The sequence below is a fragment of the Medicago truncatula genome, chromosome 1 (genome assembly GCF_003473485.1).
Source record: "Medicago truncatula cultivar Jemalong A17 chromosome 1, MtrunA17r5.0-ANR, whole genome shotgun sequence".
NCBI classification, from domain to species: Eukaryota; Viridiplantae; Streptophyta; class Magnoliopsida; order Fabales; family Fabaceae; genus Medicago; species Medicago truncatula.
The window spans coordinates 52,291,995-52,314,489 of record NC_053042.1 but is presented as its reverse complement, the minus strand read 5'-3'; the positions used below and the strand labels follow the sequence as shown (position 1 = coordinate 52,314,489).

General features: G+C 30.5%; 1 protein-coding gene, 1 long non-coding RNA gene and 1 pseudogene across 2 annotated transcripts; 1 reads left to right on the top strand and 2 right to left on the bottom strand.

The window, feature by feature from the left end:
• The first annotated feature begins 49 nt into the window (after positions 1-49).
• Positions 50-2,129, top strand: LOC25485393 (gallate 1-beta-glucosyltransferase-like; annotated as a pseudogene).
• Positions 2,130-3,015: 886 nt separating this feature from the next.
• On the bottom strand, positions 3,016-4,022 carry LOC112416765 (uncharacterized). Its single transcript, XR_003007187.2, has 2 exons — positions 3,873-4,022; positions 3,016-3,790 (listed from the first exon to the last, which is right to left on the bottom strand). It is a non-coding gene; the product is annotated as an uncharacterized lncRNA (long non-coding RNA).
• A 6,339-nt stretch (positions 4,023-10,361) lies between these two features.
• Positions 10,362-12,187, bottom strand: LOC25485391 (putative UDP-glucose glucosyltransferase). Its single transcript, XM_013614586.3, has one exon. The coding sequence runs from the start codon at positions 12,046-12,048 to the stop codon at positions 10,591-10,593; it is 1,458 nt and encodes a 485-aa protein (XP_013470040.1). The 5' UTR covers positions 12,049-12,187; the 3' UTR covers positions 10,362-10,590.
• Between the last annotated feature and the right edge of the window lie 10,308 nt (positions 12,188-22,495).

The following is a 22,495-nucleotide window of genomic DNA, read 5'->3' as shown; positions in this document are numbered from 1 at the left end:
CTTTTTAATTTAATTAAAAAAACTCCTCGTTATACAAACCAGTTTTAGTTTATTTTATTTGTAGGGAACTAGTTTTAGTCTATATTTCATTAGGAAGTGTAAATACTAATTGTTTAAAAAAACACATTTCCCGTTATACATGTAGATGCTCAAATCATTGTGTTGAAAACCATATCCCAAGGTCATATACACATGTCTTGGAAAATTCGAGAGGCCATTTACACATGTAAGAGGAACTCTAATCTTACACTACATATGTACTCCATGCCATATGAAAAACATGGCAAGGGCTCATGCCTCTGCCCCAGGTTATTTATCCTGCCATACATTTCTCCAACTGTGAAAAAGAAAAGGAAAAATGGGATCCGAAGTTCCCCTTCATATCCTACTTGTTTCTTTTCCAGCACAAGGACACATAAACCCTCTTCTTAGACTAGGAAAATGTCTTGCTGCAAAGGGTGCCTCTGTCATCTTTACTACAACAGAGAAAGCAGGCAAAGACATGCGAATCACCAACAAATTAGCAACTCCAATAGGCGATGGTTGCCTCACTTTCGAGTTCTTTGATCATTGTTTACTAGATGATGGTTCCATTGACCATGCAGAGCTTGAGCTTGTTGGGAGGCAGTTTTTTTTTCTAAAATGATCAAGAATCATGCTGATTCAAGTAAACCAATTTCATGTATCATATACAATCCTTTTCTTCCATGGGTTTGCGATGTAGCTTTTGAACATGACATTCCTTCTGCTTTATCATGGAATAATTCTAGTGCTGTTTTCGCCACTTACTATAACTATGTCCACAAACTTGTACCTTTTCCTTCAGAAACAGAACCTTATATTGATGTTCATTTGCCTTTTATAGTCCTTAAATACAATGAAATCCCAGATTTAACACATCCTTTTAATCCCTATCCAATTCTAGGGACACTCATCACGTCACATATGAATAACTTGTCCAAAATATTTTGTGTATTAGCGGATACCTATGAAGAACTAGAGCATGATTTCATCGATTATCTTTCCAAAAAATCAGTCCTCATTAGACCCATTGGTCCTCTGTTCAAGAACCCAACAATAAAAGCAGCAAGCAATATTCGAGGTGATTTTGTTAAGAGCGATGATGATTGTAGTATTATAGAGTGGCTACACACAAAGCCAACAGGTTCTGTTGTTTACATCTCATGAAATTGCATTTGGGTTATTAAATTCTAAAGTCAAATTTTTGTGGGCGAAAAAACACCATGATCATTTGCCTGATGGGTTCTTGGAGGAAACAAGTGAGTGAGGAAAAGTGGTGAAGTGGAGTCCACAAGAGGAAGTACTTGATCATCCTTCGGTGGCATGTTTCGTGACACATTGTGGCTGGAATTCAACGATGGAAGCAATTGCTTCAGGAGTTCCAGTGTTGGCATTTCCAGCATTTGGTGACCACCTTACAAATGCAAAGTTTTTGATAGATGTTTTTGGTGTAGGGATTAGATTGGGTTATAGTCTTATGGAAAACAAGTTGGTAACAAGAGATGAGGTGAAGAAGTGCTTATTGGAAGCAACAACAGGGGAAAAAGCAGAGGAGTTGAAGAAAAATGCAATGAAGTGGAAGAAGGAGGCAGAGGAAGCAGTGGCCGTTGGTGGATCCTCTGATTGGAATCTTGATGCATTTATGGAAGACATTAAAAAACGTGGTGTTGTAAACATTCACAAGGTGTAATATGGTAAATTTTGTTGTCCTTTTTTCCAATAAAATAGAGCACAGGTCTTCTTTTAGAAGTTGTTAGACCACATGTCATTGATTTTTTATTTTATTTTTTATATATATGGTTAATGCTCTTAATCAACAAGAAGATATTATCATGGAATTATAAGTAGGTCATTCAAGAATAATCAGCAGATATATGCTAGCTTTGATCCACAGGGAATGGACAGTATTTATAACTATTTAGAAAATCAAATAAGCTTTGATCCAAGCTTCTCAAAGATCTGATAACACCATTAAAATTGGTTTGAGGAGTAGTAACAATTACAAGGCTGAGTTACCTAAGTAAAAACTCACTGGCCGAAATAATGTCAGTCACTTATAATTACTTAGGAGACGACTATACTCTTGGATCTGGTCGATTTATTCTACCTGCAAGTGACAACATTATCACTTCTTATCGACTTGATAGGATGGGGTTGAGACAAAGGTACAACTGAAAACAAAATATGAAGGTGATAAAAAATGATGATGCGAACCAAGAAAAAGGAAACCAAAAACGCACACAGGAATGCAGCAGTCAAAGAGAGCTTGATTGATTGTTATTGGTGTCGATAAGTTTGTTCAAATACTTCGACTCAATTCCTAGTTTTCTCGCTACTATGGCAGAACCTGAAAATTAAGAACAAAGAATATCTGGACATAGAACCATCTATCAGGCACAAGCATTAGGAAGGGAATCATACATGTAACCATGATTAGTTCCTGAGAAACTAGCCAGTAAAGTACGCTGACACTAGTAAATTTACAAGATATTCCCTTCCAAAATAACCAAATGACCCCATTTCCATAACTTGCCAATTTATTACAATTCTTAAAACACAACACAACTGCTAACACACAAATGTAACTGCATAGATGTTTTGAACGTGCAACAAGGACAATGAAATGAATGATATTACATCGTCTGAATGTTAACAATGCAATGTTTCTTAATGTCTTGGATAAATGCATCAAGATGTCGGTCAGAGCCTCAACATGACCATAGTTTTCAAGATAAACCACATCTGGTGTGGATGGTTATTCCTTTAGTGTGTGCTGCAAGCTAGTTATATGTATGATTTACCAAACCTATCGATCCTGCTGATTTTGAATGTCAGATAGTTTACAGTCACTTCAATTACTATTCTTGTCTCTATAAACTTTCCTTTATGTTCTAGAGTGTGATTGCAATGATAAATTTATATCTTCTGTTTTAATACCATTCTACAGAGAATTTTGTTAACAATATATAGATTTATAGAGAAGAACTGAGAATAGAAAGAACAAAAGGAATCTATGGTTCCAATAGAATAACAATTTGAAACAAAAGACTAATTAAATACTAATACCTAAGAGATTTTAAGCCAATTCAGTGGGATCTGTTATCACCATATTTATAAATAGAAGATCAAAGTAGACAGACTCCACTGTATGTTTAATGTTTTAACATGACAATATGGGTAAATATAATACATGGGCCTATATATTGTTATATTACATTCATCTTAGTAGAAGGAAGCAAGCTTTAAATACTACTAAATTGCCCAAACGACTTGAAAAAACTGATAATAGGGTCATATAGATCTTGTTTTGCTTGCAAGCTTAAAATGAAGTCAACATGATCATTGCTTTCAAGATATCAAAACTTTAAAAGTACGTTCAGCAATTTCTAGATGAAGTTAAAAAGGCAGTCTCTTTGAAATTATTCGATATATTTGATGAGTGACCGAATTTTATTCCACCCATCTGCTGGTACAAGGGGTGTATGCCACATGGGGTGGTCAACCTACCATTGCTCTTTGTAAAGATATAAGGTCTTTGGTAAGATATAGCATGCCATACACAACATAAGCACTGCTGATAGTGGAATATATTTACCAAGAGTATTTTTATGTAATCTACACAAAATTAACACCATTGTTGAGAGACATGAACGTGTAAATGGATGACATTGAGTCACTGCAACTTAGACATGTATCACAGTAAAGTGAACATTTTCTAGACTAGAAATACTTGGATGAATAAACATATGCAGAAGAAACTCAGAATCACCTGGATAAAACCAGTAATAATTTGCGTATTAATTAGCTACTAATTCAACCGTGGAAATCAATAGAAAGCAGAAAAAAAGTACCTGATCAATTTACATCTTGACCAATCTAAGCACCAGAGGTGCACTAACATGATCCAAGTGTGGTATTGGAGATAGAAGCGCAGCAACTTCAATTTTTTCTACTATCTTTGGACTTGGTTGAGTGAAGGCAGCAAAATATATAAACTGTCCCTTGAGATGAATGAGAAATTTATTAAATGTATGTTATTGCAAAGACTAAGAAATTTTCAATTACTACTTTTGGTCCCTATTTTTAATTTAATTTTTGTACTTTTTAATAAAATTGTACAGAAATGTGTAAAATATTCTAAAATAAATTCTTAAAAAAAATTAGAATTTTTTAACAAAACACAAATTAAATATGAATTTTTAACCGTAAAAAAATATAAAAATTCATATTAAATTCATGATTTTTTAAAAAATTCTAATTTTTTTTTGAAATGATTCTTATAATATTTTGAATTTTTATAGAAAATTTTATTAAAAACTATGAATTCTAGATATGAGTTTACTTTAAAAGAGGGACCAAAAGTGAAGATTGAAAATTTTATAGGGACTAAAAGTTGAAGGAAAATTTTAAAGATACTAAAACGAAAAGTTGACATATTTATAGGGACTAAAAACATATTTAACCCTAAAATTTAAAACGCATCCATTTTAAAATATATTTTTATTGCAAATTTAGAACAAAGATGCTATATTACTTACTTCAGCTCTTCTTCGATATACAATTAAATCGAAGAAAATTTCTGAACATCTGTCTAGTAAGTGTTGCTCCTCCTCCCAATTTCTATTGAATACGAGAGGTGTTCGTGATATACTTTGATTCGATTTTAAATTAAAAGTTATTTTATCATTATAATAAAAAAATAAAAAAAAAGAGGAGTGTTATTTGAAAATTATTTGATTGACAACTTATGAAACAACCATAATTTATAAAGAAAAAGTATGTATTTGCATGAAAATCAAAGCAATAGAGAGATAAAGTAAAAAATAATGTGAGTATAAGAGAGAAAGTAAGTTGTCACAAAATGGATGTTCAAATATCATTTCTCTAAAAAAAACATGTAATTTGATTGACAATTTAAAAGAATAACAAACTAAATCAAACCAACGAGGTTTGGGCTGATTCATTTTTTTTTACGAGAGAACACACAATTTAAAAAATATGTCAACAATTTTGATTATATTAGCGGCAACAATTAACTAATTTGTTAGAATGACCTATTTTGATTATATTAGCCTCTAGGATAGAGTCACTAAGGAGAGGCAGTCGAGTTGGAGAGACAATCGAGAAATAATTTAAATACTTTTAATGGATTGAAAACGATTACATGGTATGTATAAAGTTAAGGGTTAATTAAGTTTTTGGTCCCTATAAATATCTGCAGTTTTGTTTTTAGTCCTTATAAAAATAAATCACACTTTTTAGTCCCTATAAAATTTTCTGTTTGTGTTTTTAGTCCCTGTTAAATTAAAATTTGTTTAATTATGCTTAAAATTTTAAATTTTTTAATGATTTTTTTACATACTTGTTTAAAACATTATAAAAGGTTCAGCCACAATAAATTAGCTCAAAATTTTATTTTTAGGTCCAAATTTTCGTTAGTTTTATCTTGAATTTTTGGCGTTTTAAAAAAATTATATTTAATTCATTACATGTTAAAAAATTCTAATTTTTTATAAAAGAGATTATTATAATGTTCTTAACATGTCTGTTAAAAATCATTTAAAAATATAAAAGTTTAAGTATAATTAAATAAATTTCAATTTAATAGGGACCAACACATACTTTTAGTCCTTCTAAAATTAAAATTTGCTTAATTGTGCTTAAACTTTTAAATTTGTAACATATTTTTCACATACTTACTTAGAATATTATACAAAGTTCCTCCGCAAAAAAGTAACTTAAAATTTTATTATTAGGTCCAAATTTTCATTAATATAATCTTGAAATTTTGGCTTTTAGAAAAATTCATCATATTTAATTCATTACATGTTAAAAAACTAATTTTTTTTTATTTTTTTTATTTTATAAAAGAGTGTCTTATGATGTTATGAACATGTATGTAAAAAATCTTTCAAAATTTTAGAAGTTTAAGTATAATTAAACAAATTTTAATTTAACAGGGACAAAAACACTAACAGAAAATTTCTTAGGGACTAAAAGTGTGATTTATTTTTATTGGGACTAAAAACAAAACTGTAGATATTTATAGGGACCAAAAACTTAATTAACCCTAAAGTTAATTGGTAAAAGAAAGAAAAAAAAAGTTGATTGTATATATAAAGTTAGTTCGATGGATAAGACAAAAACCGCAAACCAAACCTAACGGCTGAGTGAAAAATTAGGTCAAATACACCTAAATCAAGCACGATTTTTTACAATTTTAAATTTAGATTGGTTCGGTTTTTAAAACACCATTAAATACCACATATCCTACCTAACGTGTTCTTGGAGGAGGAAACATATGGGAGGGAAAATGTGGCAAAATAGAGTCCACAAGAATAGGTAAAGGACCGCGACCAATATGATTAATTTCATTGCCTTTCTCTGTCAAAAAAATATGTTAATTCTTCGTCTTTCTAACAGCAAATGGACAATGACGTAATTTATTAGCAAACCTGTCACTTTTTTTTTTTTTTGAATAAAGCAAACCTGTCACATATTCATCATATACTAAATCCAAAACGGACCGCAGGAGATCCTTCTTCAAATAAGCATATATCTTCTTTTACGAGTATATACTCTTTCCCCAGACTATATTTTTTGTAGAAAAAAGAAAAAGCTTGGGAAACTTGGTGTAAAAACTATACGAATACTTTAGTCTCATGCATTCAATGTAACGATTATTATATTCCGACAAAATAAATAAAACGAAGTTTATCGTGCATCAAACCGATTATAAACAGTATATTGTGGTAGAAGTGTAATTCAGTTTGTTGGAGTAGTTTAGTTAGTTAAAAAAGTTGTTATGAGATAGTTTGTAAATGAAGTAACTTGTGTAACAAGTATTGCTATATAAATAGCATAGTCTCTCACATATGCACAATGTAGCAAACAATCAAAGATTTCAAAAGCAATATACTACTCTAATTTTCCTTCATAGAAATCTCTCTAATTTATTCTCTTTTCTCTCTATTCTCTTAATTAACACAAAAGTTGAACCTTTGTTCCAACATATTATATATTATACATTGCATCAAACCGATTATTTTATTGTACATTTATAATCATTTTTCCAAAAACTAATCCAAAATAAATCGCATTAAATTAGATCAGATCGATTTTCTTAAATTAGTCATTGAAAATTGAACCGAACAACATATAATATTATCTTTGAATTGAAAGATTTTTTGCTTTAAAATTGATTCAAACTGCACCGCAAACACCCTTAATGGAGTATATGACTTTTGTTATGAAACACGTACTCCCTCCTCCCTACGTATAACGACCTTTTTCTTTTTTCGCTTAATGAATTTAATGTGTCTATTGTGCAGATTGATTTTCCTAAAATGCCCTTTGTATATTAGTGTGTCTATCTTTAGCTTTTATACTCCAAGATAAATTAGTTATACTTTAGGGAAATGCTAACACAAAGGCACATGTTAAGGTACTAAAGATAGAAATTTTATATCGGAAAATGTGTCAATTTATTTTACAAAAGATTGAAATTTAATTTTTCTCAATTAATACTTTTTTTTTTATGTAGATACCTTAACATGTGCAGGTGTATGTTAGCATGACCTTATACTTAATAAGAGGTATGTATGGAAAAATAGTAAATGCACCCGTAATTTCTCTCGTAGCTTATACTTCCACCATCACTTTTTATAAGACTAATTTAAAAAAATCAGGAGTATTAAAAAAATTGGGTGAAGTAATAAAGTTGTCATAGTGTATGTATGTTTTACCAAATTGTCCTTTGTGTTTTTTTTTAATGGTGAATTGTCATTTGTTAATAGATATATTTAATGTTAGGGAAAATTACAATCACCTCCCTTAAGATATGTTGAAATGACACCAACACCCCCTTTAGTTTAAAAACATACACTAACCTCCCTTAAGTTTTTTTGTAATACACAATCACCTCCCTTCACTATTAACACAGTTAATTTCCGTTAACCTACCGTCAAACAGAAATGTTGGTGGCGGGTAATAAGTTGTGTTCACCACTCCGTCTCCGTATCATCATCAATCTTTCTTCTTTCATCAACATCCTACTCCATCGACTATCCCTTATCAGAATTCCCAAACAATGGTTGCTGGTTGGTAAGAGCAACCAAAAACTCCATTGGCTCTTGATCTTCACAAATGCAAAGAATTGGAGCCCTTTCTTTCGCATAACGCATAACCTCTGTAGCTACTGATCATGCATTACAACGCATAATCGAACTACAATTTTTTACCGATCCAAATATATATAGCACCACGAGAATCAAGGGCTAAGTCAAGGCTTGTCAACCATTAGTTGAATGAGCACCCATTACAAATGCTAAAACATGATTAGGAATTTAAGGCATTAGCATTTGCGTTTGTTGATGGAAAGAGGACGAAGCAGTGAAAGCAATGATCGAGGTTTGTTATCAACCGTTGTTGGAGGCGGCAGTTTTCTGTTTGACAGTGATCGGGAAGGTTCATGAGATGAAACTGACCGTGAGAAAAATATCAACAAAAAGTTAAACGGTGTTAATAATGAGGGGATGTGTTTGTCTATTACATGATAACTTAAGGGAGATTAATGTAAAATTTAAAACTAGAGGGGGTGTCAGTGTGATTTCAATAGACTTGATTGGAGGTGACTGTAATTTTCCCTTAATGTTAACTTTTTATATTTCAAGATACGTATGAATAAGGGGTATATAATTTTCCCTAAGGACAATTTTTTTTTTAATTTAAACACACTTTTTTGAAGGAATTTTTAGAAGGGAGCTTCTACGGTGCAGTCATGAAACTGACTTTTCTGAAAAAGTTAATTTTAATCTTAATGTTTGATTCATTTTAAAATTGTTGATTAATGATCAATAGTAATACAGGTACTATTTATTCGTTGGCATCTTTAACATGCAAACAGAGTTGCTGATATCATGTGAGTGTTACACTTTGTGGGGTGTTACACTTAAAACAAAGTAGGATAAAATTAGATTAAGTGTATTCTTGTTAATCTGATGAATTGATGATACTAAGGGGACTGAACTTTTGATGTCACTGTACAAACAGTGGGGTGTTACTCACAACACTTTTGATGTTATATTGTTAACTTCACAAGAAAAGTCATTTTAATAACTTCAACATAGAATTTTCCTTTTTAGAATACACTTAAAATTAAGGAATGAGTATTTAGACTTAATAATATTAATAAGGAGTATTTAGAGAATTTTTATTCAAAATGACTTACAAACAAGGGACACGGGGACCATATACCAACAAATCATCGAATCATAGTACCCAATCATTTATGTTTCCATGATGTTATGTCCAAAGAGTTACATGGTACAATTATTACTATGCTCTCCTAACAAAACTTAGGTGTGTGTTCACATGGGAAAGGTGAATCCTTTCCCACCATAAAAAAGTTAATTTTGGTCGTCAGATTAATTGAAGAACACAATCTTATCATACACTGCCAGCATTAGATTATTTCTTTTACCCTTTCCACCACCCTTTATCCTCAACCTCTACAATCCACACCACACCTCCTGGCCAAGTTGGTCATGCTTATGTACAGATTAATTGTTTTCGAACTGGAAATTTAGAAACACACAAATAATTTCATTTAGATGTGGCTTTCTTTTTTATTTGTAAAATCTGTAAAATTTATTTTGAGAATTTTACAAATCAACAAAATGACAAGTTCTTGCTTCTTGCTTCTTGATCAATACATGACTGTCATAAAAGACAGGAATTCAGTTAATGCTTTTGCATTTGGTTTTGAGAATTGGTATCATTCATACCGGAAATGAAGAAACTTATATCTTTTATTTTTTAAAGCCATTGTAGATTTGAATATAAGATTCCAGATCTCAAAAAATACTCCATTGTTGTAGTAGTTTTTTTTAGCAAAAAATCATCAGATTCTAGAACTAAAAAGTGAAAACTCCATTGCTGTACTAGTAGCTTTTTACTTGAATGAAGATTTTTTATTTTTATTTTCTTGTGCCGAAAGAGAACAAACAAGAGGCTTACACTAGATGCATGAGGTATTTGTTAAAATGGGTTTGAGCAGAAAAAATGTTGGATGGGTTTGAGTAATGAGGATGATGATGATAAAAAATTGAAGATGATGATGAACATTAGTGGTGGTGGTTGGACTTGGACAAAGAAGGAGATGAGGTGTAAAGGATAGATGATTAGATCCGGTGTGAGAGACATATAGTAACATGTAATATACTCTAAAATCTGATGGTTGATCAAAAGTTGTCCATGGTGGGAAAGAATTGGCCTTTCCCATGTGAAATGCCACCCAAAACTTAATCCTATTTGGATTTTGCATACAAATGTGAAATGTGTGGTAATTGTCCATTTTCTGCAACAAATAAAGACAGGGCAAATTATCATATTGAAACTTTACATTACATTACATCTTCATCATTCAAAAAATAAAAAATAAAATTACATCTTCTCAATATTAATATTGCCAGAGTTCTCCTGTAACCCACTTAGGTTGATATGGTGGTATTGACTTGAGACTTGGGAGTGTGTTTTTCCTCAAGATCTCAGGTTCTATTATCTCCGGTGTCAATTTGAGTGGACTAATTTAACTTCTTCAAAAAAAATATTGCAACGGTTCTGAATGTCTTCCATAAATTCATCAAGATTCCGATCAGAGGATCCACCAATGGCCACTGCTTCATCCGCCTTCTTCTTCCACTTCATTGCATTTTTCTTCAACTCCTCTGCTTTTTCCCCTGTTGTAGCTTCCAATAAACACTTTTTCACCTCATCTCTTGTTACTAATTTATTTTCAATCATACCATAACCCAATCTAATCCCTACACCAAAAACATCTACCAAGAACTTTGCATTTGTGACTTGATCACCCCATGCTGGAAATGTCAACATTGGAACTCCCAAAGAAAGTGCTTCCATTGATGAATTCCAACCACAATGTGTTATGAAGCATGCCACTGAAGGATGAGCAAGTACTTCTTCTTGTGGACTCCAGTTCACCACTTTTCCTCTCTCACTTATTCCCTCTAAGAACCCATCTGGCAAATTATGTTCTTTTAGCCCTAATTCCTCCGAAGGTGGTTTTAATACCCACAAAAACGATACTTGAGAATCCAATAACCCATATGCAATTTCATTCACTTGTTCTTGTGGAATGTACACAATAGACCCAAAAGAAATATAAACCACAGAACCTTTTGGCTTTGTGCTTAGCCACTCTATAATATTACAATCATCACTCTTAACAAAATCTCCACGAATATTTTTTGCACCTTTAATATTTGGATTGTGAAACAATGGACCAATGGGTCTTACGAAAATTGTTTTTTTTGAAATATAGTCAATGAAATCATGCTCTAGTTCTTCATAGGTTTCTACTAAAACACAAAATACTTTAGACAAATTCTTAAACTGTTCTAAGATGAGTGTCCCTAGAAATGGAAATTGACTAAAAGGATGAAGAAAATCTGGGATTTCATTGTATTTAAGAACTTGAAAAGGTAATTGAACATCAATATAAGGTTCTGTTTGTGAAGGGAAACGTACCAGTTTGTGGAAATAGTTATAGTAAGCAGAAAAAACAGCAGTTGATTGAATCCATAACAAAGCAGAAGGAATACCATGTTCATCAGCTACATCACAAACCCATGGAACAAAAGGATTGTTTATGATACATGAAAATGGTTTGTTTGAATCAGCATGATTCTTGATCATTTGAGAAACAAAGGGTTTTCCAACAAGTTTGAGATGTTCTATGTAGCCTAAAAGATTTCCTCTAAGAGGATGATCATCTTCTAAACCATCATCTAAGAACTCAAAAGTAAGAGAACCATCACCAATTGAAGTGAGTGATTTTTCAATGATATTGTTAACAGTTCTTATGTCTTTGCCAGCTTTCTCTGTTGTGATGAAGATGACAGAAGCACCCTTTGCAGCAAGACACTTTGCTAGTCTAAGAAGAGGGTTTATGTGTCCTTGTGCTGGATAAGAGATAAGAAGGATATGAGTGTTTGCTTCGGATCCCATTTTCTTTTTCTTTGGCTTTGGTGGATGCTTTTTTTCTTCACAATGGGCTTTAATTTATATAGTAGTGGTAGCAGGGGAATATAGAAACAATAATTAAACAATCGTTGATCTAAGTAATAAACCGTATACAAAGGCAAGTTTTGTTTGTTGTCACATAAAGTTGAAGACCACGATCAGCATTTTGCACCTTTCATATGGTATGGTGTGAAATAATCTAGTTATTAATTTGTAGGTCTTTGTTGAACTATTTATAAATATTTGAAAAAAAGTTTTTTAGACTGAATTAAAAAAGTTGTAATAAGATCTTTAAATTATTTTATTTTTTTGCTCAAATATTATTTTCCTTTATGTTTTACTAAAAATGTAGTTTAGTTATTTCTAACATGTTATGGTCATTAATATTTTTAAAAAGATTTGTGTTTGTCCTTATGTTATCCAAACGTTATAGAAAGTTGGAACCTAAACTCACGCGGCGTCCAGCTTGTCAAATGCGTTGCAGTAATTTAATCTTCTTCAAAGGTGTCGCAACAAATCGTTCTCTTTCAAATGCATCACAACAAAATCTCATTCAAATGCTTATGTTCGTGTTTTCGTTTTCAGCATTCCTTGATATTCTTAAAAAACAATATCTTGATATAATCCAAACACATCCAAATTGTATTCGGATAATAGAATCCTAAACTTATAGTGACATTTTCGGGAAAAATGAATAGGATGGAAAAAATAATAGTCAAAATTCTATCACCCCTGACACACAAGCTATCCACACGAAAATGGATAACGATAAATGGGCATAACATGCTTGTGTTGTGTAATCTATGATTTAGCTCATTTACATGTGTTGGCAGCTAGTATATGTAACAATGTGCAGAACAAATATATATATATGGCAAATTCTATGGTACACTCAAAAATTTGAGTGTATTGGTACACCCAATCAATAAATTAATAGTTAAATGTGTTATTTTTGAAGAGAAAAATTGTTTTCCATCACCTATAATTATAATAATTAAATCTTATTAACCAAAAACGTCGACGAAATAAAATTTAATTTTTCTGAGTTTTTAGTACTCATAATAGAGAATTTTGATTATTTTTTACAATAAAATGTAAAATAAATTAGTATGATTTTTATAAACAATGAAATGATGTTTTTTCTAATGAAATGACATTTTCTAAAATACAAATATCAACAAATAGCTCTTTATTCCATAAAAATAATAATTAATTTAAAGATTTTTGAAGTAGGAAAGTACCAGTACACCTTATTGATATATATATATCAATACAGATTCCTATTTAAGGATAGATATTATCCGCACTTTTTTTCCTTTCAACCAAACTCAAATGTTTAAAGTTTCTTTGGTTATTGCTTCGACTCATATTCCTCAAAGTGGATCCCGCTCTAATAGCTCCGAATAAATTAAATATGTGTATTAAAATACGAAGGCTTTCGACACTATACTTCGATTCTGTCCTTCAAAAAGGAACATCCGCTCTAACAATTCCGTCTCCGTAAAATTTCATGTGATTCACTAAAGTTAAAAGACCAGAAATTTCGTTATTACTAAATCGATTCATATGATTCAATGAAAAATAACTTTTGCAGATTTGGATGCTCAAGTAGAATTCGGAGCATTCCAAAAACTTGGAGATCCAACTAAAAAAACAGGCAGTCTGATATATATATATATATATATATATATATATATACACTTGCATTGTTTCAATTCGTCTTGACAAGCCTCGAAATATTTAGCACTTTTCTTTGAAAAAAAAGCATAACCAATTTGATATATTCAAGTTACAACTAGATCAAAATATAATGGTCAGCCATTTGATAAATTCAAAACAATTAAGACAAAATACAGTGGTTTTACAAAACAAAGTTTATGTAGTATTTAATATTTATTTCATCCAAGCCAAAATCAAAGAAAAAACAAAAGTTATAACTGGATGGAATCTATATAGAATAAAAATGGTCGAATACGACTGTCAATTTTTTTTGTTTCTGTATATATAAATAACATCAATACCAGTACTGAAATAGTTGATGTAACATCAATAATACCAGCGGTTGAAGTAGTTGCTCTAACAATACCAGCGGCTGACGTGGTCACTACAACATCAACAAAAACAAACACGAAAAATAATGGCTGTGTTAACTAGTGCTTTAAGTTTATAGCTTATAAAGAATCTATTAATAAAAAATTTGTCTTAAAAATACAAGTTTTTATTTTTATCTTAACGATAATTACATAATTTTTTGATGCAAACTTAGAGCATCTACAATACTAGAATCAAAATTATGTTCTTCACTTTTAAATCTATTTGAGTTAGTCTAGTGGTATTAACTTGGAATCTGGGAGTGTGCTCCTTCTCAAGGTTTCAAATTTGATTCTCCCCGTGTTAATTTGGGTGGGTTAATTTAACTTTTTTTAAAAAATAAAAGTTCTTCACACAAATGATGTTCTTGCATTTGAAGAACAAAGCGATGGAGTAGCTCTTATTTATTTTATTACTTTAATCAATGCCCTAATGACACCCATTAATATTTTTTGAGAAAAAAATTATTATCGTCGTTCCTAAATATAGGAATTTTTGAAAATTATAAATATTGAATTGAGAGGGACATGTTAAGTAATATCACCTTAAAAATTAAAAGTGTCCTTATTGGGAGACAATTTTTTTACGAACATGTTAATTACTATTATAGAATGAAGAAACTATTATGCCTCCAAAAGAAGAGAGTTTCTCTCTTTATTGGAAGAAGATCTTCTCTCCATTTATTTTAGAGCGTGAATATACACAACAAAAGGATAGTAAGTTCCACCATCATTTTCTTTTCTGACAAAATAGAGTTAATATTTCTTTCTTCAAATTTAATTAGAACAGCATGTTTGATGGTATATATTCAGTGTATAAATGCTACCCATGCATACTGCCGAGTGCTGATCACATGTCATGCGGAATACCACATGTTCTACCAGAAAAAAGGCCTAGTTCTTTAAGGAAACAAGTGGAAATGTGGTTAAATGGAGTCCACAAGTGGAAATGTGGTTAATTTCATTGTCATTGTTTTAATAAATCCTATCTCACATCACATTTATTATTTTATATGCAAAATCCAAAACGGAACGCTGGCTGGGAGGATTGAAAAAGAACACAACTATTGTTTTACAAGCATATACTCTGCCTGAAAGTGTATATATATATTTATATTTATATTTATTGTGGTTTATTTGTTGGTTTGTCGGTTTTGACTACAAGTGAAAAAAAGCAACTTAGAATCCTCTCTTTTTTGTCCCTATTTTTTCTCTCCATTATTATAGTTTTTTTTTTTTGAGGGGACTCCATTATTATAGTTATGAAAAGTTACAGATGTCCATGTATTTATATTTCTAAAACTTTGGTAATTAATGGCAAAATTGAAAGATCTTGGCTCTAATTAAAAAAAAAGCTTTAGACTAAATAAATTAGTTATTGAATAAATCTAAATAATGAATATTTGCTTATAATTAAGACCTAATGGAATAATCTTATGTTTTATTGTGAATGTCATTTTTTTTCATTTCACTCAAAATAATATACCGATGAAAATTGAATTCATACTCATTTGATACCTTAAATTTACTGATAATTAATGAGTACGTAAAAACTCACACTTTAGATATACTCCTTCATATAACATAAATAATCATATAAGTCGTTAGATTTGTTTCGATGAATATTTTTAAAATATAAAAATTTTCATAATTTTTCTAATATATTTTATTCAAGATATTTAAGCTCAAAATTATACATTGACATGCGTAATAAGGTTAACTGTATCAAGTATTATGGGACGAAAGAAGTAGGACCTAATACGACACATATACATATACTCTAATATAATATCCATCTCGCTTCACACGCAGAGAGAGGAGAGAGCTACAGTAACCCTTGTGTGGGCATGTACCGTACCTACCCTTGCAAGAGTCACATTAGCACCCAATTCATAAACATAAACACATAATCAAGAGGCTAGCTCATGAACTAGAGACTTCAAAGAAGACATTTTGTCGGCCTAATTCTCTCATTTATTGATAATATGATAGACTAATCACAAATACTTCTCACAATTTCCCCTGAAATAAATGACATTTTGATTTTCAATGCAATCTTAATTTTTCCTAAAAATTAACATCAGAGCATTATTTTCAAATAAATAACCTCCACTTTATATTATTGTAACGTAATAAGAGTAATTTTGTAAAAGTATATTTTCTTTCTCTTTTATACATATATATCTTTAATAGAGTAAGAATATGTTGACATCAAGTGTAAGTCATTGGACTTACACCAAATCTCAACAATTATAATTATTTTATCAAACGACGCATATTATATTAATAATAAAAAAAATTAATTACCAATTAAAGAATATCTCATATAGTGACAATCTCTGGTTAACTTCTTAATGTGTTTTTTTCATTTATTATTGACACAATATGAATCATTAGATTAAATAATTATAATGGTTGAAATTTAATGTATGGTATTAACCAAGGTAATAAAAACCGGACCGGCCGGTCCAACCGGCTGAACCGGGAACCGGATCTATCTCCGGTCCGGAAACGTATAAAAACCGCTCTGCTACAGAACCGGGAACAAACCGCTAAACCGGAAGAAAACCGGAAAACCGGAGGTTTTGCGGTTCAGCAGGTTAAACCGTTTTTTTGGTTTATTTCCAGGAAAAAAACGAGCAAAAACGATGTTTCTGTAGCCTGTAGGTAGAGATGCACAAAAAGAATGAAGATTGCACTTTTTTTTTATCAAAGAACTTGAAGAACAAAGAATAAAGAGAAGACTGAGTGGCTGACGGCTGAGTGAATTCTGCTCCTCATTTTCATCTAGTATTTTAGGGTTAGGATAAATGGGCCTGGGCTAAAAGTATTCAAAGTCTAATAAAACCATATAAATACAAGAGGGTGCCAAAAGTATTCATAGGTAGACTAAACAGTCCAACATATCTTATATATAGAAAAACAACTTATTTCTTTTTAAAACGTGTTCATGGGAGATTCAAAATTGATACTAAATTATTTTTTAAATGATATAAGGTTACAAAAACTTTGTTATTTTCTATTTATTATTATTTATATAATATATTTAAATTTTAAAATTACATTTAATCATAACCGGTTAAACCCCGGTCGAACCTCCAGTCGAACCCTTAAACCTTGAACCCATGCCTTCACCGGTTCAACGTCCGATCCGATTTTAATTACCTTAGTATTAACAGATTCTAACTCATAATATAAATAACATAAATCATTTAGCAAATCAATTTAAAATGTGAATTTTTGTTTTGATAATGATCAGCTAGGTTGTTAAATGCACACAAAGTGTAGGGCCGGCTTAACTCATGTACTACGTGGACTATATTGTACAAGGACTCTAAATTTTGTGGACTTAGATTCCCCCAAAAGAGTATTAAATAGAAATGTTTAAGACTCCAAATTTTAATTAAAATCTAAAATAATAAACTTAATCATATCACTCGTGCATGCCAATTTACTATACACATTGCCCAATTATCATCATAATTTTTCAATTTTCAGTTAGAAAAAGAAAAAAAGATCTTCATAATTTAAAGTGGCTACCGTATCCATTTCGTCTATGTACTAAAAAAAAAAGAAAAAAAAAAAAGTGGCTTCCGTGCATTAGATATGAATACCAAAACATGGACCACTCAATTCAACAACATTCACCTTCCCTAAAAAAAAAAAAAAAAATCAACAACATTCACCTGTTCTATACATATCAAAATAAACATTTCCTTCAAAAAAAAATATCAAAATAAACATTATTCTTTGGTTATATTTATAGGTGATGTTAATCAATGCCTTCAGGATAATCAGTGTTTCCGGGGCACTGATTAAAGAGTCAAATGTAGTATAAGTACTACATTGCAACTTGTGTTGTTAACTTTTCAAAAGTATAAAAAGTGTTACTTTTATTTTAAAACTATCTTTTTTTAGTTTCCTTAACCAGTGCCCCGTAGACACCGGTTAACATGACCCATATTTATAAGCAAAATATTTTTTTTTGAAGGAAAGCAAAAGATAACTTGTTAAGTTTATTGAATAACTAATATATCTGGTCTATAAATATGATTAGATATATATTAAGTATTCAATAAATTTAAAAAAAATTATTTTTTGCTTATAAATATAATCGGATGTTTGATTTGTCATTGCTTAATGAGGTGTATGTGTTTAATATGTGTAAGTTAGGCTGGGGGGATGGTGAGGCGTGGACGTGGAGGCGGAGGTTGTTCGCGTGGGAGGAGGATCTGGTGGAAGAACTTTGTTTATTACTTCAAAATGTGACTTTGCAGGTTAATAAAGAGGATATGTGGCTTTGGACACTGGAATCGAGTCATGATTTCACTGTTAGGAGTGCTTATAAGTTATAAAATCCTGGTTCATCAGCATCATACGGACACTGCGTTCCTACGAAGGATCTATGACATAAGGATATTCCTATGAAGGTCGTTCTTTTTCCTCTGATGCTAGATTGTGCGTTGGTGGCTGCGGTTCGTTGGAAACTTCCCCTGATTTATTTTTACATTGTCATCTTTTTGGGGAAGTCTGACACTTTATTCATCGTTGGTTGGATGTCTGCTCGGTCATCCCTAGAGAGCTTGCGAATTACCTCACTCAGTTTGGTTTTGTTGGTGGCAATTGCTCTAAGGTGCGACAATCTATTTTGCATTTGATTTGGTATGCTACTGTGGGGGAAATATGGAAAGAAAGAAATAGCAGAATTTTCAATGACAAAGAATGTTCGACATATCAGATTGTTGATAAGATTAAGTCACTTACTTATTTTTGGTTAAAGGTAAAAATAGTAAATCTCTCTTTCAACTACCATATTTGATGGCTTAATCCATTTACTATATTGGACATCGGTTAATATTATTTCTTTCTTTATCTTTTTTTGTTTCAGTTTTTCTATTTTCCATACTTTATATATATGTTACGAATAACACTTTGATTAGGTAATATAATTACATTTTAATCTCTTAAAAAAATATAATCGGATGTATTACGTGTGTTAAGATTTTATCTTGTCCAATATCTTCATAATTTCCTCTGCCTCAGGAATTTGATACGTGTCAAAACATGGAACATTCAATTCACCAACTACTTCTTCATACAGGAGCATATCAATAATTGAATTCACCCACTGCGCTTCATACAGGAGCATATCAATAAATTGAATTTTTATGGGTTACGAAATTTTCTTTGTTTTTATCTTCACTGCTCATATTAATGTTCATATTAAGAGCCGTATTTAAGGCAGGGTGAGGAGGACGACCGTTCTAGGTCCTAAAAAATAAATTTAAAATTTGGGTCATAAAATATAAAATTAAGGGTTCATTAAATAAATAAAAAAATTAGGAAATGCTAAAACCATATACATTTTAATTAAAAGATGACATATTAAAGACTTTTCCTAACGTAATAAAAATTATCATCTTCAAGAAAATTATCTTCACATTTTAATAATTCAATTTTTTCAGAGAGTTAATTAAGTTTTTAGTCTCTATAAATATATCGAATTTCGTTTTTAGTCCTCATAAAAAAAAAATTAACAGATTTTGCTCCCTATAAAATTTTTCAGCACGTATTTTTAGTCCCTGTTAAATTAAAATTTTAAATTTTTTAATGATTTTTTACACACTTGTTTAAAAAATAATTTTTTTTTAAACAAGTGTGTAAAAAATCATTAAAAAATTTTATTTTTGCTCAAAATTTTATTTTTCGGTCCAAATTTTCGTTAGTTTTATCTTGAATTTTTGGCGTTTAAAAAATTATATTTAATTCATTACATGTTAAAAAATTATAATTTTTTTATAAAAGAGCTTATTATAATGTTCTTAACATGTCTATTAAAAATCATTTAAAAATATAAAAGTTTAAGTATAATTAAACAGGGACAGACACATACTATTAGTCCTTGTAAATTTAAAATTTGCTTAATTGTTCTTAAACTTTTAAATTTTTAACATATTTTTTACATACTTATTTAGAACATTATACAAAGTTCCTCCGCAAAAAATTAGCTCAAAATTTTATTATTAGGTCCAAATTTTCATTAGGCTAAAATATGGTTTTAGTCCCTGCAAATATGTCTCGTTTTGGTTTTAGTCACTGTAAAAATAAAAATTTGTTTTTGGTCCTACAAAATTTTTGTTTTTAAAAATAGTCTCTGACCCCATTTTTGTGATGATTTGCATACGTGGCACATGATGACTAAACCCATTTTGTAGTTTTTGGTCCCTGCAAAATATTTTGTTTTTTTAAAAAGGTCCCTGCAAAATTTTTTGTTTTTGAAAATAGTCCCAGGGACTATTTTCAAAAACAAAAAATTTTGCAGGGACCAAAAACAATTTTTTTTTTACAGGGACTAAAACCAAAACGAGACATATTTGCCGGGACTAAAACCATATTTTAGCCTTTTCATTAATATAATCTTGAAAGTTTGGCTTTTAGAAAAATTCATATTTAATTCATTACATGTTAAAAAACTGAAATATTTTATAAAAGAGTGTCTTACGATGTTATGAACATGTCTGTAAAAAAATCTTTCAAAAATTTAGAAGTTTAAGCATAATTAAACAAATTTTAATTTAACATGGACTAAAAACACTAATGAAAAATTTTGTAGGGACTAAAAAGTATGATTTGTTTTTATAGGGACTAAAATCAAAATACAGATATTTATAAGGACCAAAAACTTAATTAACCCTTTTTTATATACACTTATTAGTTAGGATCCAAATTGTAAGTTCATTTGTAGACCATCAAAATCTCATAAACAGCCTTGTCCATATCTATTTAAGTATATCCATCCATTAACAATGTATTTTTGTTAAGAGAAGAGAATAATGTATATTAACTCACAAGTCCATTTATAGAGCTTTCATTCAGCCTCACAAAAACTTGGATTATACGTTTAATCTTTTAATTCTTTCAAAAATGATTGAAAAAGAACGCAATCCAATATTTTACTTTTACGTGAGTGTATCTATGGAAGATTTACTACAAACACATGCTACGTTATTTAAGATTTCCCTTTTAAATAAACATAAATTTATTTAAGATTTCGATTCATCCATGTCCATGTTTTCTTGTACATAGATCACTCTTTTACTCTTTGCCGTCGATTTTTCATTATAAATTTGTCTCTAATTAGAGGAATATTATAATTCTAAAAAAATGTGGGGATATTATTTTTTTCAACAGAAATGAGAAATTTATTTAAACTTTCATGCTGTAATTGTATCAATGTGTGTGTCTTGCTTAAAGAGCTTCAATCAAATGAGACCACTCACCTTTCATTTTCATTTTCAATTTCATATGAACCAAAGTGTTTTCATACGGACACGAAGTGTGTTCTTCAGATATTAATTTCCCAAATAATCGTTTCTTTGAAGTTGTAAATTTAAAATCAATTTATCTCTTGATTTAGTTATATCATTCCCGAGCCGTTAAAAAAAAAGTTATATAGCATTCTTGAACCAATAATGCTTTAAAATATGTAGTGTAACTGGCGAACTTAGTTCAATTAGCAGAGACATTATATAATATACACATGGGTCAGATTCGAACCCAGACATCCAATTTATTCACCTAAAATAGGTGAATTTCTAGTCGATACGCTTCTTAACAAAAACAATATGGACATATTTTTTACATACATAGTTTAGTCAATTTTTTTACAGCACTGCTATTAATAGCGAAATAAAAAATCACGAATCTCTCGTGAAATGATTGCCATCGTTGGATCTAAATTGATGGAAATCATGGATGGTTAAATAAAATAAAATAAAAAAAAGAGTCTTTGCTACAATTACAATAAACAATACTATCCCCGTGAGTTTAACTCAGTTGATAGGGATATTGCATTTTATATGTAGGGTCCGAGGTTTGAACCCCGAACACTCCACTTTTTCACAATTAAATTGTGTGAGCTTTAGCCACTAGGCTACTTGACAAAAAAAAAAAAAAAAACTTCCAAAGAGATCGTGATCTTTTCACTAGAAAGTTGTTAGTGACAAGGGCAGAATTACACATCCAGCTAGTTTGGGCACGTACCCGGGCTCAACCCATACTTTCTTTGTATGGCTACAATAAATTTGACTTGTAGTAACAGCCAAAATCCGTCACTATAGGAAAAAATTTCGTAGCTAAATCTAACTATCATTGTCAAATGGTCGTCACTGCATGCTTTTCACATTTACCTACGAACAAAACACAATAATTCTAAGGAGACCATTTTAAATACATTATGGCTTCTACCTACGGTTGTGGTTGTCACTAAAATTTATCATTGTTTTATTTTATTTCTTATATTTTCTATTCTACTAGATATTCTAAAAATGAATAATTCATAA

Bases quoted from the DNA above. Each gene is read 5' to 3' on its own strand.
- LOC25485391 (XM_013614586.3), bottom strand. From the start codon at position 12,048: ATGGGATCCGAAGCAAACACTCATATCCTTCTTATCTCTTATCCAGCA.